The 17,275-nt window shown below is 44.0% G+C and overlaps 1 protein-coding gene across 1 annotated transcript in view; it reads right to left on the bottom strand.

Moving 5' to 3' along the window:
- Positions 1 to 807: 807 nt before the first annotated feature.
- LOC144828369 (uncharacterized) overlaps positions 808 to 17,275 on the bottom strand; it is a 101,086-nt gene continuing 84,618 nt past the window's right edge. Inside the window, exon 2 of the mRNA XM_078686481.1 lies at positions 808 to 5,718. Coding sequence (XP_078542607.1) covers positions 3,370 to 4,671 — 1,302 coding nt within the window. The 5' untranslated portion in view covers positions 4,672 to 5,718 and the 3' untranslated portion in view covers positions 808 to 3,369. The remainder of the gene's footprint in view (positions 5,719 to 17,275) is intronic.

Consider the following 17,275-nt stretch of genomic DNA (forward strand, 5'->3'; position numbering starts at 1 on the left):
CCTCCATAACAAAAACTGCCCTACCACCTCTCGATGTTCGGCCATGTTTTCTAAGTTTTATAGTGATGGCTTTCCTTAAATTTAGAGGTATGGCTAGAACATCCTCGTCAGTTTCTTGGAAACCTGTAGGGTTAAAAGCTGCATCGACTGGATCAGCCGCAGCTCCACCGATTTCGGTATTGTTGTCGGTATTCGACATTGTTTAATGAAATTCTGCAGAGCAAGTTTCAAAGAAACAAAGATAAGGTGCACAATATTTTGGAACACTGTATCCTTCAACGTTGAATAAACCAAAAAGCTAGTACATAGGATTTTTTGTCCTACTCAGCTATGGCGGATATTATCCCTTACCCACTCCAGACGTCTATTTGAGTTTTACAGAAAAAGGGGTCTCTGAGAAAAGCACAACTGAGTTACTTTAGTATCTAGCGTTAAATTAAGTGCCTTACCAAACCGTTATGCGCCATGCAGTGTAGCTCCTATATTCCAATAGGCTCTGCGCATTGGAATAACACACTATAGATTTGACATAGGACTGAGGTTAGTATGTCCCTATCAAGTATACTAAACTTAATTGTGTGTGCCAGCTAATTCATTCAAGTCCACTGTCTCCAGAGGTCACTAGAAACTTTCTCGAATAAACAAGAAAGGATTCGTTTCTGACAACTGCATAAACATGACAACTTTGTTTCCTCTAGAACCAGAACAATATCTTCAGAGTCGTGGAAACAATAGATTACTATTTCACTCAGTCAATCGTGCATGCTTCGTTTCTACAGAGTTTGCACAGAAATAGAGAGACGGGTGTTTCAATAAAAGGGGTTTATTGAACAGTCTTATTTCTCATGCAAGAGAGGTGAACTGATACAATCGTTATAATACATACAGCGTAAACAGTAATATAAAATAATACTGTAATAGCATTGTCTATTGCTATGACATATATAAAAATACATACATAAATAACACAGGCTAAACTACTCAATTGGTTCTTCTAAAATACGCCTACAGCAGTGTACCTAATCTAGGTCTAGTACGAGGGAAGAAGTAGGTGCTGTCTTTAGCATAGGTTTCGTTTTGCCAAGAATTGCCAAAGGTTTCTCTAGGTTCTAATCAGCTCCATACCTTAGAATGAGAGAGGTTGGTATCTCTGTCTCAAGACTCGATTTCCCAACACCACGCAAGGCGAGTCATAAACACTGGAGCTGGGTTTCTTGGCAAGAGGGTGACAGCTTGTTGGTCAGTGCATCAGCTGTAGAGTTGGCTTGCTTCGGCACTTGCTGTAGCGAGCTGCGTGGTGCAAGTAGGTAGTCGAACTGCACCAAACCACACCGATCTTTGCCATAGCAAGTGAAGGTATATTTATACCTTGAAGGTGTTTAGGAATGCCAGTATTGACGTAAAGTCTGGTATATGAACGTCATGAATGAACCCCTAAGGAATAGATGTTCATGCATAATAAATGAGTTCTTGGAGGAATCAATATCCAAGCAAGAGGAAGTCCCTAATGGCTTAAGAGTCTGGTTTTCCAAAAAATCGTTGGGATGTAGATGAACGGATGGAAGTAGCCATGCCTGTATTTGGGTAGCATGGGATATGCCTAAATAAGGACTGGATTTCTATGCCTATATATGTGAAACGCGAATCATACCTATATAAGGGCATGAATCGGGAAATTAATTTTTCAATCTAAAATCAAACACAACACCATGAGGGCAGCAGTCTGTCTCGAGGACAACCGTCTTTGGTTGACCAAAGATGGATAATGGAAAGTTTTGTGCAACAAACTGACAACTTTCAAACATTTGTATTTACAATAGTTACATTAAACTCGACTTACGCATCAAGTCGGATTTAATGTAATGATTCTTTTGAAACCCTAACATTTCAAATGTAGTAGTCCCATTTGGAAGTTAGCAATGCTGAGTTGTCAGTGTAACTCCACACTAACCAATGGAGGTACTAGTCTTAATACAGTGAAAACTACAATGCAGGGTTTTTGCTGTCAGGACATGTAAAACATAACTGATATCCTTCTCTTTAATATAATGCACCCTGCCTTTGAGGCTCTTTAGACATACTTTAGGTGTGACTTACAAATATTAAAAAAGGAAGATTTGGGCTCTGCAAGAGGTTTAAATGGCAGGGTCGAGTTAGCAGTTTTAAAGCTGCTCTGCCAGCCTGCAATGGCAGTGTGGGAGAGATGTTACACATTGTCACACTCGTGGTGTCATAATAAGTGTTGCAATCATGAGGAACACTTAATGCATAGATCCCGGGTACATCAGGTGTCATGCATTAGGGATCAATGTATTGGTAAACTTATACCGATTAAAGATAAGCCACTTAAACATACACTTTTAAGGGTCAGAGTACAAGCACCGACGCCTCGAATGCAGGTTCCACAGGCACTACAGAGTCATTACACAGCACTAAATCCAGCAAGAGTAGGGTAAAAAGTGTAAGGGCGAGCCTGCAAAAAGAGTCTCTCCTCGCACATATACGCAATTAAGCTTTTGTTTTTTTTGCTACAAATAACCAAACAGCATATTACATATTACGGATCTTCATACGCCATGATGTTTTCTCATGAGAATTAGTTATAAATATTTTCTCATGTCACTTACTATTAAGGCTATAACATGAAATTTCCCTTTTTAGTTCCAACTGACGTTTTATTGCACATTTATTTTCACAAGTGCGTGTCTACATGTGTGCATATAAATTCATGATATAAGTTGTATTTTAGAAAAGCAGACAGTTGTCATGAAGAGGGAATATTCGAATGTGAGAAAATTGGGTATTCCGGTCTTAAGAAAAGCTCTTGGTCTGAAACCAATGCAATGATGATCTGTACCTTTATACTTTCAACATATACGCACACAATTATATTTACCAGTCATGTACCCCTGTGCAGGGCAAGACAGCAATGTTTATAATATGAAGAATTGTCAAATAATAGAATAAGTAAGGTGAAAGAGAGGACTCATTCAATTTGTCTTCTGGATTCACTTTTACACCCATTCTATCTCCCAAATGCGGATATATTTCAAGTCTCCTTGCTTCACAATTATTCCACATTCTAGGCTATGAGTTTTCTACAATTAACGGATTCTCTGATTATTTTACAAAATCTGCATTCTTGTGACACCTTTTTCATGTTTGCCACAATGAATTGCCTTTATTAAGGGTATCAGATTGAAGCTTTACCTAGATTCAGAACAATAAAAAGGTTTCTCATGACAGTTATTTCTTATCGGTGAAGCTTTCCCCACATTCTGTGCATGGACACGGTTTCTCACGAGTGTGGGTTATTTGATGTCTTAAGATAGCTTTCTTCTTAGTGAAGCCTCTCCCACATTCAGTACATCAATGCGGTTTCTCACGAGCATGGATTCTCTGATGCTTCAATAGTGTGCTCTTCTGAGCGAACCTTCTTCCACATTCTGTACACTGAAATGGTTTCTCACCAGTGTGGATTCTCTGATGCTGCAACAAAATGCTTTTCAAAGCGAAGCTATTCCTGCATTCTGTACACTGATAGGGTTTCTCACCAGTGTGGATTCTCTGATGATTCAACAGTGTGCGCTTCTCATTAAAGCTTTTCCCGCATTCTGTACACTGATAGGGTTTCTCACCAGTATGTATTCTACGATGATTCAACAGTGTGCCCTTCCAAGTAAAGCTTTTCCCGCATTCTATACAGAGATAGGGTTTCTCACCATTGTGGATTCTCTCATGATTCAACAATGTGCATTTCACAGTAAAGCTTTTACCGCATTCTTTACACTGAAATGGTTTTTCACCACTATGAATTCTCTGATGGTCCACTAAGCAGCTCTTCAAACTGAAGCTTTTCCCACATTCGGTGCAGTGATAGGGTTTCTCACCAGTATGGATTCTCTGATGCTGAAGCAGTGAGCTCTTCTGAGTGAACCTTTTTCCACATTCTATGCAATGATAGGGTTTCTCACCAGTGTGGAATCTCTGATGCAACAACAAACTGTTTTTCACACTAAAGCTTTTTCCACATTCTGTGCAATTATAGGGTTTTTCACCAGTATGGATTCTCTGATGGGTGAACAACGTACCATTCGCAGTAAAGCTTTTCCAGCATTCTGTACACTGGTAGGGTTTCTCACCAGTATGGATTCTCTGATGATTAATTAGTGTACGCTTCCCAGTAAAACTTTTCCCACATTCTGTACACTGATATGGTTTCTCACCAGTATGAATTCTCTGATGGCTAATTAGCGCACCCTTCTCAGTAAAGCTTTTCCCGCATTCTGTACACTGATAGGGTTTCTCACCAGTATGGATTCTCTGATGGCTCAACAGCATACCCTTCCGATTAAAGCTTTTCCCACATTCTGTGCAATGATAGGGTTTCTCACCAGTATGGATTCTCTGATGCGTCAACAGCTTATCCTTCACAGTAAAGCTTTTCCCGCATTCTGTGCAGTGGAAGGGTTTCTCTCCAGGATTGACTCTATGGTGTTTTAACAAACTGTATGTCTTAATAAAGCTTTTCCCACATTCTGTATACTGATAGGCTTTCTCCCCATTATGACGTCTCTGATGTACCAACAGTTTGCTATTTGCAGTGAAGCATTTCTCACATTCAGTACCCTGATATGGTTTATCGGCAGGATGGGTGGTCTTATGCATCATCAGTGCGCCGTTCTTACTCAAACATTTCCTACATTCAGTACATTGATAGGGTTTATCGGCGGAATGGGTCGTCTAATGCATCATCAGTGTCCCGCTCTCACTGAAGCATTTCCAATATTCTGTACAATGATAGGGTTCCTAACCAGTATGGGTACTCTGATGAATGTACTGTATGCTATTAAAAGTAAAGATTTTCTCACATTTGGTACACTGATTACCTCACCAGTTTACATGATTTTATGCTTCACCAGTGTGCCGTTATCAGAGAATCTTTTTGCACTTTTTGTACAGTTGCACAGTTTCTAACCAGTATGGACTATATGACAACAGTAATTTCTTCTCAGTGAAGTTTATCTCACATTAATTACACTGAAAGTTTCTCTCTAGGACAGATTATCTGTTGCTTCACCAGGGTGCCATGCTCAGTGAAGCTTTTCCCACATTCCGTACACTGGTAAGATCTAGCCTCAGAAGGAACAATTTGATGCCTGTGCAGCGGAAAGCCCTTGGTGCAGGTTTATCCACATTCCATATACAGCTAGATTTTCTCTACTGTAAGAATTCTATGATATTTCAATTGAAATGTTCTGGTGGGTCACGCTTTTCTCACACTTCTTTTAATGGTATGGTTTATCCTCAGGATATTCATATTAACTGCTCTAATTTCGCATTAGAATTACAATTGTGAAAGTGAAACTTTTCTCCCATTCTGAACTAGTTTGGTTTCTTACTAGAACCGAACATCAGAGGATCTTATCTAAACTATAATTTCAGAGCAAAGGTTTGCACACTCAGTATACTCAAAGAGATTATCTCTGGTGTGGATCTTTTAAACCGTCCATAAAATGAGCTCTGCATGAGCTTTTTCAAACACTAGGCCAGTATTTCTCCCCTGAACGTTTATCGTAGGGTGTGTATCCAAGTCCAACCTCCAGCCGAGGGTTTTGTCAGACTCTGCACACTGATACAGTTGATCATCTGGTGATGCTGCCAAGGTCTTTTCTGGTGCTTGGGGTGCTGAAGGTCTCTTCTTCAGGTTCTTTGATTCTGTGAATGAGAAACAAATCTCTGTGAGGGTGGGATTTAAATCAGGAAGCAGTTTTCATCAAAGGGACTATAAAAGACAGAAAAACAGTATGAGGAAGGAGTATTTTTGAAGGGGAGAGGCACAGAAGGAAGGAAGAGAAAAGCAAAGGGGTCTGTAATCAAGATATTAAGGTTTAATGCCACAGACCATACATGTAAAGTACACTTTTCTGATTGCAACTGGTAAACTAGTCAATCCAGTTGGTGCCTCTGCCAATCAGACAAGAACTGACCAGATCGTTCAGTTTTGAAAAAACGTTGTCCCTTAACCATGACACTTTACTGGTTGTTAGCCCAGCTACAGCACTAGCACTCCCAAGATTGACTAATAACTTCTAGGACTAGTAAAGCATGTGAATAGTACCTCCACAGACTCAGACTCCAAATGCCAGATCCCTGGAAGCTCCAGTGGAACTGCCCCAGGATCTTATTGACTTTGTGAAGTAAACTTCCATAATGCAATTAATATTGGATTACTTCTCTGAGCAAATTCGCAATATTTCAAATCTAAGGAGAGGTTTCATAACATTTCAGACCTACAATGTCTGAAGACAAGTTAATTACTCCCATAAAGCATCGATGTGAGAACGTGTCATGCCATTTCAAAAATCCATTTAGAGGTTGTGCAGTAGATTTTTCCCCTCTAGTACTCATTGACTAACTGGGTAAGGAAGCATAAATCAACCAACAGAGAATAGACGCGGACTACTGGTCTCGGGAGGAATATATTCTATATTTGAAAACCCACTACCAGCAAAAGACAAACATCAGTGAATTATAAATCCCACACACATACGTGGGAGTTCAAAGCCAATAATCATCTATGATCCCTACACAGGCAGCCCTCCCTTGCAGAGCACATGTGGGATCCAAGACAGCCAATGACTAGCCAGATAGGAGTCCAGGACCATGAGAGCCTCCACAGCCTTCAAAAGTCAATTATATCCCTTAGGAAGCCAACTCACACCTATCCGCAATCTTCTCCTGAAGGTGTTCCCCCACCATAGCACCATGCTGTTCCACAGGTGTAGGGGTTGGGGTTAGAGGAGTGATAAAGGGTTGGGGAGGATCTGGGAGGGTGCCACCCACCTCTGCCAGGGACCACGGAGCATGCTCACCATAGAGTTGACTGCTGGGCAAAGAGTCACCTCTCTAAGACTGAGCAAGACAGGGAGTGTCTGACCACCTCCCTCCTGCTTGGCCTACATTTTGTTACATTAGTAGAAGGGGACTTTTGAGATGTAAAACAGAGATTTGGTCCTGAACACACAACAACTGGCCCTGGACTAACCCCAGATAACCTTTCACTCATATATTTTCTACACAACTATTTTGCCACAAAGCCCCGCACTCTTTATGCACACACTCCCAAAACACCAATAATTATTTTCCAGCTCTCTATACATTCCACACATAGCAAGGGAGAAAGATGAACATTCCAAAGTTGATAGTCCACAGGGAAACAGCACTTTCCGGAGAGAGCTCTGATCTACAACCATGTAGGGTCTGACATTACATGTGCCCTGTGGTGCAGGGGTGGAAATCATCATCCTCAGCACCCCAAGAAACACAATGTGCCCAGTATCCAGCCTTGGCAGAGGGGTAGCGCACAGCCAGGATGACGTCCGCCACTTTAACTACAAATCAAGAGTGCTCACATATCCTTGCTCTGTCTCAAACCACAAATGTGGAGAAATGTTTTTCCAGCTTGTATTTCTTTAACCCAAATCAGCCTATTATGACATCGAGGCACTTTACGAGTCTATACATTTTAAGGTGCACACTAGATGTGCCAGTGATTTCAGAGGTACCTCTCAGTGTGAGACGATCAGAAAAAGAACACTGAATGCATATAGTGATTACAAAGGTACAATACAGGAATAGTGTAGAGTACGCACTAGTCTGTGACCAATTAACACAGACTGCAAGGGGCTCAGAGGAGTAATGGGGCTCTAGTGGGCTCAGAGGAGCACTGAGGCTGCAGGGAGCTCAGGGGGGCACTGAGGCTGCAGGGAGCTCCGTGGAGCACTGAGGCTGCAGGGAGCTCAGAGGAACACTGTGGCTGCAAGGAGCTCAGAGGAACACTGTGGCTGCAAGGAGCTCAGAGGAACACTGTGGCTGCAAGGAGCTCAGAGGAACACTGTGGCTGCAGGGGGCTCAGAAGAGCACTGAGGCTGCAGGGGGCTCAGAGGAGCACTGAGGCTGCAGGGGGCTCAGAGGAGCACTGAGGCTGCAGGGGGCTCAGAGGAGCACTGAGGCTGCAGGGGGCTCAGAGGAGCACTGAGGCTGCAGGGGGCTCAGAGGAGCACTGAGGCTGCAGGGGGCTCAGAGGAGCACTGAGGCTACAGTCGGGCTCAGGGGAGCACTGAGGCTACAGGGGGCTCAAAGCAGCACTGAGGCTGCAGGGAGCTCAGAGGAGCACTGAGGCTGCAGGGGGCTCAGAGGAGCACTGAGGCTGCAGGGGGCTCAGAGGAGCACTGAGGCTGCAGGGGGCTCAGAGGAGCACTGAGGCTGCAGGGGGCTCAGAGGAGCACTGAGGCTGCAGGGGGTTCAGGAGCACAGAGGCTGCAGGGGGCTCAGAGGAGCACTGAGGCTGCAGGGGGCTCAGAGGAGCACTGAGGCTGCAGGGGGCTCAGAGGAGCACTGAGGATGCAGGGGGCTCAGAGGAGCACTGAGGCTGCAGGGGGCTCAGAGGAGCACTGAGGCTGCAGGGGGCTCAGAGGAGCACTGAGGCTGCAGGGGGCTCAGAGGAGCACTGAGGCTGCAGGGGGTTCAGAGGAGCACTGAGGCTGCAGGGGGCTCAGAGGAGCACTGAGGCTGCAGGGGGCTCAGAGGAGCACTGAGGCTGCAGGGGGCTCAGAGCAGCACTGAGGCTGCAGGGAGCTCAGAGGCTGCAGGGGGCTCACATAACCAATGAGGTTACAGGCGTTCAGGGGACCAGTGAGGCTTAATGGAGTTCCGAGCAGCACTGCGGATGCATTGGAGCTCAGAAGAACGCTGATGCTGTAGGAAGGTCAGTGGAGCACTAAGCAGAGTCCTTAGGATATTACCACATAAATTAGCAAATTTGCGGCACAAAAACGGAAATATGCGGCATTATTGTGGAACTTTTATTTATTTGTAATCATTCTTTTTACGCCTTAAATGAATGGAAACTGTTTTAGCAGAGTATTTCACTTTAAAATAGGCATGTCTAAAGTAACTGAGAGTGTTTTCTATTTAGCCGTTTAAGTTGAAGTTAGGACCTGCAAAAAGGATTTATTATCAGCAAACCTATTTTAATCTGGCACTTTTGTGAAAATAAAGTGACTGCACACTACTGTCACAGAACACAGTGCTTTGTTAAATGAGGTTGAAGGACTCCATTTCTCCGGGATAGCTGTCAATACATTATCAAAAGCAGTTTTGTCTTAAACTCAAACAGATGAAAGGCAGGGTAGGCCCTGCCAGGTTCTAACTCGCGACCTCTAAGTTATGGATAACTTTACATCAAATGCTCCTAGTACTGAACTAACTTCTCACAAATGAATGAATACGGTCATCAAATCTTTCAATAACAGCATCACCCCAAATCGGACTTGCAGACAACCATACCATAAACTGTCTTCAGACATGCACTCATAGGTTGGGATGGACCACCTGCAGAAACGAATATGATGGATGTTATGTAACAATTCTGCTCTCCATGGAACAAGCTTTGAAACCTGGTCTACCTGTCTGTATATCTAATTCACAATCCGGATTGTTATGTTGGACTGAAGTCTAAGAATCAATAACAAGGGACCCCCATATTAAGACATTTTTTGGCAACAACGCTTTGCATTCTGGGGTACGCAGATTTACTTTTCCCTTTTAAGGCACAGGCTCCCGAGGTCCACTACGCAAGTCCGGTTGCTTAAATTCACATTTGCACGTTTGAACCCCACATTCAAGCGTCGAAAACAAAAATAATAATCTTACAGTTTCAACCAAAAAAAAGATTAGTTATGCATACTTCGCACTCAATACAGTGTTTCAGACTGCTAGAGTCTGCACAGGGTACACATTACTTGTGCAATAGGCAGACGTTCCACATGTAAACAACAAAAGCAGGGTCTTTAATTTGGATGAAAAGTTTACCAGGTCATCACTGGTAAGCCTCCAACAAGCATTGGCATAGCCAATAGGGCTTGCCTTTGGGACCTGATAAGTGCTTAGCCAGAGCTATTTGTTTTGCCAATATCTTTAAACTAGGTGGTAGAGCAAAGTGGCTACTGTGCAGCATGTTGAAAAGTTATGATAAAAAAATGTTACAAGTATTTTTGTTCCCTTATATATAACCAATCAGACATTATGTTCAACTGAACGTCCCTATTAAAAAAATAAGTAACATAAAAAATGTCTTCTACTTTTTTTTGTTTTTGCAATGCTGGCAACTTCTACCTGTCTGTTTTAATGCTCGATTGCTATAGTTTGGTTTTTTTGGCTATGGGGTGTGGGAGGGTTAGACAAATAACGGGAGGGTGGAGGTTAAGCTATAGTGCCTGAATTACAACACAACCAGCAGACTGGCGCTAGGGTAGGTCAGACTGAGGAGGTGATGCTGAGGTGGCGGTGTGCTGGTACAGAAGGGATGCTGAGGTGGTGGTGTGCTGGTACAGAGGTGATGATGAGGTGGTGGTGTGCTGGTACAGAAGTGATGCTGAGGGGGTGGTGTGCTGGTACAGAGGTGATGCTGAGGTGGTGTGCTGGTACAGAGGTGATGATGAGGTGGTGGTGTGCTGGTACAGAAGTGATGCTGAGGTGGTGGTGTGCTGGTACAGAAGTGATGCTGAGGTGGTGGTGTGCTGGTACAGAGGTGATGCTGAGGAGGTGGTGTGCTGGTACAGAGGTGATGCTGAGGAGGTGGTGTGCTGGTACAGAGGTGATGCTGAGGAGGTGGTGTGCTGGTACAGAGGTGATGCTGAGGTGGTGTGCTGGTACAGAGGTGATGATGAGGTGGTGGTGTGCTGGTACAGAAGTGATGCTGAGGTGGTGGTGTGCTGGTACAGAGGTGATGCTGAGGAGGTGGTGTGCTGGTACAGAGGTGATGCTGAGGAGGTGTGCTGGTACAGAGGTGATGCTGAGGGGGTGGTGTGCTGGTACAGAGGTGATGATGAGAAGTGGTGTGCTGGGTGCAGAGGCCATGCTCAGGTGATTCTGAGGTGGAGCCAAGTGATGTGCTGGTGCTGTGCCATGCGGAGGTGGTGGTGCTGACCTGGAGTTCAGGTTGTCGTGATATGGTGTAGAGCGGAGGTAATGCTGCGCCGAGGCTGTGGTGGTGCTAAGGGCCTATTTTTACCATGAAGGGTGGAACACTAGATTGCCAAGAATGCTTAGCAACGTTTTAGGCAGGGTCACTGGAACTATGTGGCAGGAGAGGACCAAATTATGCAGCAAGGTTGACTAAAATATGTGGCATAATGCGGCACATGTTGGTATGGTACTACTATAATATTTTGTTATTTTTATCCATGTTATCACTATCTTATCAAAGGTTTCAGGTTATTAGGACCACTTTAACACTTAAATGCAGTATAAGCTATTGTAAGATGACCAGCCAGTCTTTACAAACTGCTTTCTACTGCAGGTCACACGTGTTGCTGCATTTTATTTTTGTTGCGTAACTTTTGAACAGTTTGCACTATAGATGATACAAATGTTGTGTTTCACATGCATAATGTAGCAGATGACTGGATAAATAGCAAGTGTGTCGAATCCATATTTATGCAGAATAAGCCACAGAATCGCATAATGTGAGTGCCCTGGTTTTAGCGCTTAACTGGCCTTCCTCTTTGACCTACTAGAACCTAAATACCTAAGCCCAACAATGAGGACACTTTTGTTCATAGCATTCCCCTAACCCACCTGAGATTGGAGCAATGGGGGAAAGCATGCCATATTTTGTGTTCAGTAAGTGATGAACAACATAGCCTGTGGTTCAATCTACTAAAATGTGCACTGCCTTTACAAAAAAATTGAAGTGTGCTTTAAGAAACTGTATTTAGACCGTTCTCCTGATTTTTAAAACAAATGCAAGAGAGAAGAGAGAGGTTTATCAATTTACTGTGATGAGCACCCACCACTTTCTATATAAAATACTACATTTTACATGCTTGTACAGGGGCTATTACAAGCAAACACTACAGGGACATGCAGCAAAAACTGAAGCTGTATGTATTTTCACAGGTTAATTCAAAAGACACACTTCTGTTACACAAACACGACAGCCATGTAAGAAGAAGCCATTTTAAGAACTTCTTGTATTTAAGTGTCTTTGTTGGCAGAGTGGTAGATTGCTGGGATGTGCCAGCTACACATATGCCACAGCAAGGTTACAGTCCCACTGAATCATCCCTTGTGGTCCCAGGTGCAGAGTGCAGGCACTAACAGATGTGTGCGGGTGGCACTTTGTGCCATGGTAGAGGGGCCGTCGGAAAATGGAAGTTCATTTACCCCTCAACTGTGCCAGGCTTCAAATACCTCACCGCAGGGGCAATCAAAAATTAATTTTGGTAGAAGGTACTGGCTAAGAGCAAATACCAAAAGTTAAAGCGACAGTCAGTCAGGGAAAACAAAGCTACTGTCACTTCAGAACATGGCCAAGACAAGAACCGGGCAACGCATTGTATGTAACAGGGCTTGAGAAATCCGCTCGCATTTGTGAGCCAGATTCAATTAGGGCGAGCTATTTTTAGGTCTACTCGCCCTTTCTGGCGAGTAGGAAGACAAACTGACTTTTGACCTCTGTCTCTGAAAGCAGAGGAATTGTGACAAGAGAGCAAGACTTGAAGGAATCTTTATTGCGAACAAAGTGAGTGAATGAGCAATAAAATGCCTTTAAATCCGGTTAACTTGTCACATTTGCTCAGCTTCCTTGAAACTGAGGTCAAGTGAATTTCAGTTAGGTCGAGTACATTTTTTAGGTTACTAGACCTGCAGGTCTAGTAAAAATTAAATGATTTTTTAAGCCCTCAATTTATGCACATGAAATGATACTAACACATGCCCTTTATATAGCACACAATGCAAATTTACTTCAGGGCACTTATTCATAAATGTTAATTTCCTAATTAGTACTCCTTTAAAAAATAAAGAAAAGAAAAGAAATATTGATTTAAAACCCTTTAACAAGTCAAGCTTGGGCCTTGCAGGGCGGAGGAGCTACGCTAGCATCCAAAGATGTCCGCATAAGCTCCCGGCTCCGTCGACCTCCGTCGTTCGCTCAAATATCCTGTACTTTATCCTGAACCCACGCCCAACTCCCGTGTTCCTGAATCGTTGCTGTGCCTAGGGGTGCAATCCCGGCGTTTTTATCGACTTGCTGGACGAAGTTACACCGTCCTTTCTTTTCGGCCTACTTCAGCGTGTGAGCCGGGGCCTCGATTACTGACCCAGCCGGGTCTTAGTCGAACAACATCAGCTACGTGATTCGGCGGAGTCCGGTCGTACCGGTGAGGAATTTTCCTGATTTATCCCGGTGGCGGTCCTGTGTCCCGGCGGCTAATTACCAGACGGCGACAATACGTGATTGCGGTGGTGTGTGGGGTCCCGGGTCCCGACGACCTTGCTGCATTCCCGGGGTCTACAGACGGGGACCCCCCCTCGCTATGGTGGTGTGACGACTGCTACTCGAGGTGTCGCCCGTCATTCCTGCCCACCCCGCTCCTGCCTGTTTTCCCCGGAGAAGCCGGCCTCCGGGGTTCAAGACTGCTCTGTCATAGAGCGAGTGGAGATGGGTTCGATGGATCGTCTGCCTTCGCTAGGGACCGTAATGGCCGCCATCGGAGCCTTACATTCACACATGGAGATCGCTTTTCATACCCTGTCTGTAAGGATTGATAATGTGTGTTTGAGACCGGACTCCAGCCTTTTGCCAGACCCACAACGTACGGTGTTTCCAGCGAAACTTGAAGTAGCCCAAAGAGTGAACCCCGAACTGAAACAAGAACCGGTGTTGTTTTCCAACCTACGACATGACTGGTGCGTGACTGGAGCCTCTGATTTCTTCGAGCAATCCCCTACGCCATCGCCCTTGAAAGACCTTTCATTTTCTCTTCTCCTGAAAGACTCTTCTCGTATCTTTTGTATCGACTTCTGCACTGCTGCTGGACTTCGAGACTCTCCTCTGAAGGCCTTTTCTGGCCGTACTGTTCTGTTTTTTCTCACACGTTTTGACTTTCTGGCTAAAATGGATGTTCGACTGTACAGTGGTGCAATGATGGATCGTAAGGGCCAGGGTTGACTTTGATTATTTGAATTCTAGATGTTGACTTCTTTCTGATTTGATTGGGTGGTGCCCTAACGATGGATCAAGAAGACTGGGGCGTAATTGTTTCTCTGGGTTCGATATGGCACTTTATTTTTGATACAGGACTTGTTACCTCTGTTGCTGCGGGAGTTGGGCGGGGTGATATATACCTTCCCCATCTTATTGCATTTACTCGCTGCTTAGCTCGCTATCTATGATCGTAGGGGTTGTCTGTTTTCGGCGGAGGGGGGGAGGGGGAGGGGCACGGGAGCTCGTACGAAATCTCCTCCTCCATCTTTTCCCTTCCTTGGGTTAGTTTAGTGGGCGACAGGCACGCTGCTAGTGGGGTTAGGTCGTAGCCATCTGCAGGGGTGCAGGGTATTTTTTTTTTAATTTTTCCTTTATTTTGTTATATGACCTTTCTTTTTCCCTTTTCCCTTCTCCACAAGAGGTGTGGCATATTCTCCTGATCCTTTAGTTTTTCATATCCGGGTATTGTGTGTCAGATCTTAATATCCTGTATTCTGGGTGGGCGGGTGTCGATGATTTTCGCTTACGGTTTGCTGTACGGGGAAAAAAATGTTTTACCTCAGCTCTCTGCTGGTATTGATGACTTTCAGATACCTGTAATTGTTGTGTATTTTCTTATTTCATGTACCCGTTCACCGTTCCAATATGTTTCTTCAAATGATGCCCGATATGTACATTTCTACTCTTGTGTTATACTTAATAAAAATATACATAAAAAAAGCTTGAGCCTTGCAAATTGAATTGAAATGTTTGCTGCAGGTGCATAACTCCGTGACCTGTCTTACAATGACCACAACTTGTCATACCAGTCTCTCTGCAGCAGCTCCATTAAGGACTGTGCCTGCAGTTTAATTGCAGGCACCAGAACCTTTTAAGTTATGTTGTGATAAATCATACTGGTAAACGAGCAGACTTCACACAGCTCTCAGCAGCAAGTACACTAACCCACGAAGTTACCTTACAATGTGGTCTGTCTCAACAAAACATACCAAAGCAGCATTAGTACAGCATTCCTCTTCTTGACAATTTCTGTTGGGGGGGCGGGGGCACCATTTGGAAAAACAATGATGTTAGCTGAATATTGGCTGACGTTCTTTCACACCTCAAGACTCTGCGGTTTCTCATTTCTGCAGTCATCAGATTTTTGTGGGGTTCTGGAGCACACCTTTTCAGTTCAATTGGTTAGATTTTCTAAAATAAGAATTTAAAGATGAAAGGACTTTCAAATGCTTAGCCTTTCTTGTGAACAGGGCCTAGACTCTGCCTGAGATTAGCTACAGCAGGCAGGGGGAGGCTTCAAGAGGGAAAGAGGAGGAGGAGGAAGGTAGAGAAAATGGCCAGAGAGGGAGAAGCGAACGAGAAGAGAAGGAAAGAGAATGGTTGGAAAAAGAGATTGAGCAATTAGACTAAGGAAATGGAGCTGTTTTTAGCATTTCTGCATATTCCCAGTCCTGTGCTACTGGGCGAACTCCTAAGAAAGCTTGTGGCCCTGCACTTTGTTTTTTTTTGTTTTTTTTAACAGAAACGTAGCACTAGGTGGTAGATATATTATGCAAAAAACAGAGAGAGGACCCCTAATAAATCTGATCAGGGACATGGGGTAAACAAGTGGTTTATTTAACAGTATGGCACGAATATCTTTTTTTGGCTAGTTTGAAAAGTTGTGCTCTCTGCACTTAGGGACTTTATATTTTGTCAGGTAGATATATTATGCCATTACAAGCACCTCTTTAATCGCCTTAGCCCGCACTGCTTGCATCAATCACGCACATAAATAGAAGTGAGATGGTGGCTGCCCCCTCTGCTTCCTTCTCACGCAGGCCACCAATCCGCAGATACACTAATTGTACCCTTCACATAAACAGGGCGTGAGGCTTGCAACAATGGTGCTGAATTCCATTCAAAGGAGAGGATGTGGACTCACGGCTAGACTGCCGACCTTGGAGCTAGGAAACCAAGGTTCGAGTCTCGGGGTCCACTCCACATCCTGTGAGTCTAGGAAAATCACTTAATCTCCCTGTGCCTACCAAAAAAATGAATGTGTCCCTGTGCAACGTAACTGGTGCTCATGTAAAGTGCTCCAAAACATTTGGCTCGAGTTTGCGCTATATAAAGCTGCAAAATTAAATAAAAACATTTTTTTTAAACAAATTAAAAAGGTGAACAGCACTTTTCAAGCATTTAAAACATCATAAAGACTGTGCGAACAAACTGTGAATAAAACATTCCACTTTACAGTAAGTGATATTCACTGCTGCTGCTTTAGTGCTGATCCGGTTTGAGTGAGAAAAAACGCTCACCATCCGCCGCCTTTGTGGTGCTCCTTCTTGAAGAAGGGAAGTGCTTTCCATAAGCTGCACGCCTTTTCCAAAGTGGAGGAAGCACTCCACACCTTGGTGCCACAAGTAAAGTGCCTAACACACAATGAGCATAGAGCAACCACGCCACACGTGTTTGTGTGTAACAATATGAACTGACGGTTCTGAAACAATTTAGAGTGCACACAGAGACTATAGTTCAGGGGACGTCTGCCATCCGGGAGCTGTGCCACACAGCAGCTGCTACCCCAGAGCTCCTTCCCTGGGAAAGAGGTATGAAACCCTGGAGAGGAAATGGGCAATTAAAACAGCAGATTGTCTGCCAGACATACAGGAAGGCTACGGTGGGCGGGCCCATTACTAAAGGACAAGCATTCAGAAGTCCTGCCAACCTCAAATGAGCCGAGAGAAAAAACAGAAATAGTGCGCCGCAACCAGCAAAGAACGGAAAGAGAGCTTGAGTACATGTAGGAGGGTCAGTCGCTATGGGGGGGGAACTAAGCACACAAAGGGGGGACAAATTCAATAATGCACCAAGGAAAAGCCAGCATCTTACATTATCACACCAAATAAATAGAAAGCATTGGTGTGCCAAAAAACCGATATGAGAGATTACACAATGCCTCAGAGCAGCGCATGCGCGCGGTCTCTAGGCTCGACCTAAAAACCGAGGTGTTCTCTAATGTAATACATGTCATAGACATCCGTATGCAAAAGCCTATAGTTTTTTTTCAACAATTTAACCAAAAAACACTTTTTGAATCCAATGTGCATAAAATTCATATTTTATCTCTTTAAATGTTTTTTTCTGGCTCAGCGGTTTGAAGTCTTTACTGAACCAACTTTCCTTTATGGAATGCACCCTTTACAGGCAGTATTTAATGGGTGTTAGAAAAACAAG

This window comes from Lissotriton helveticus, chromosome 4_1, assembly GCF_964261635.1.
Source record: "Lissotriton helveticus chromosome 4_1, aLisHel1.1, whole genome shotgun sequence".
Lineage (NCBI taxonomy): Eukaryota > Metazoa > Chordata > Amphibia > Caudata > Salamandridae > Lissotriton > Lissotriton helveticus.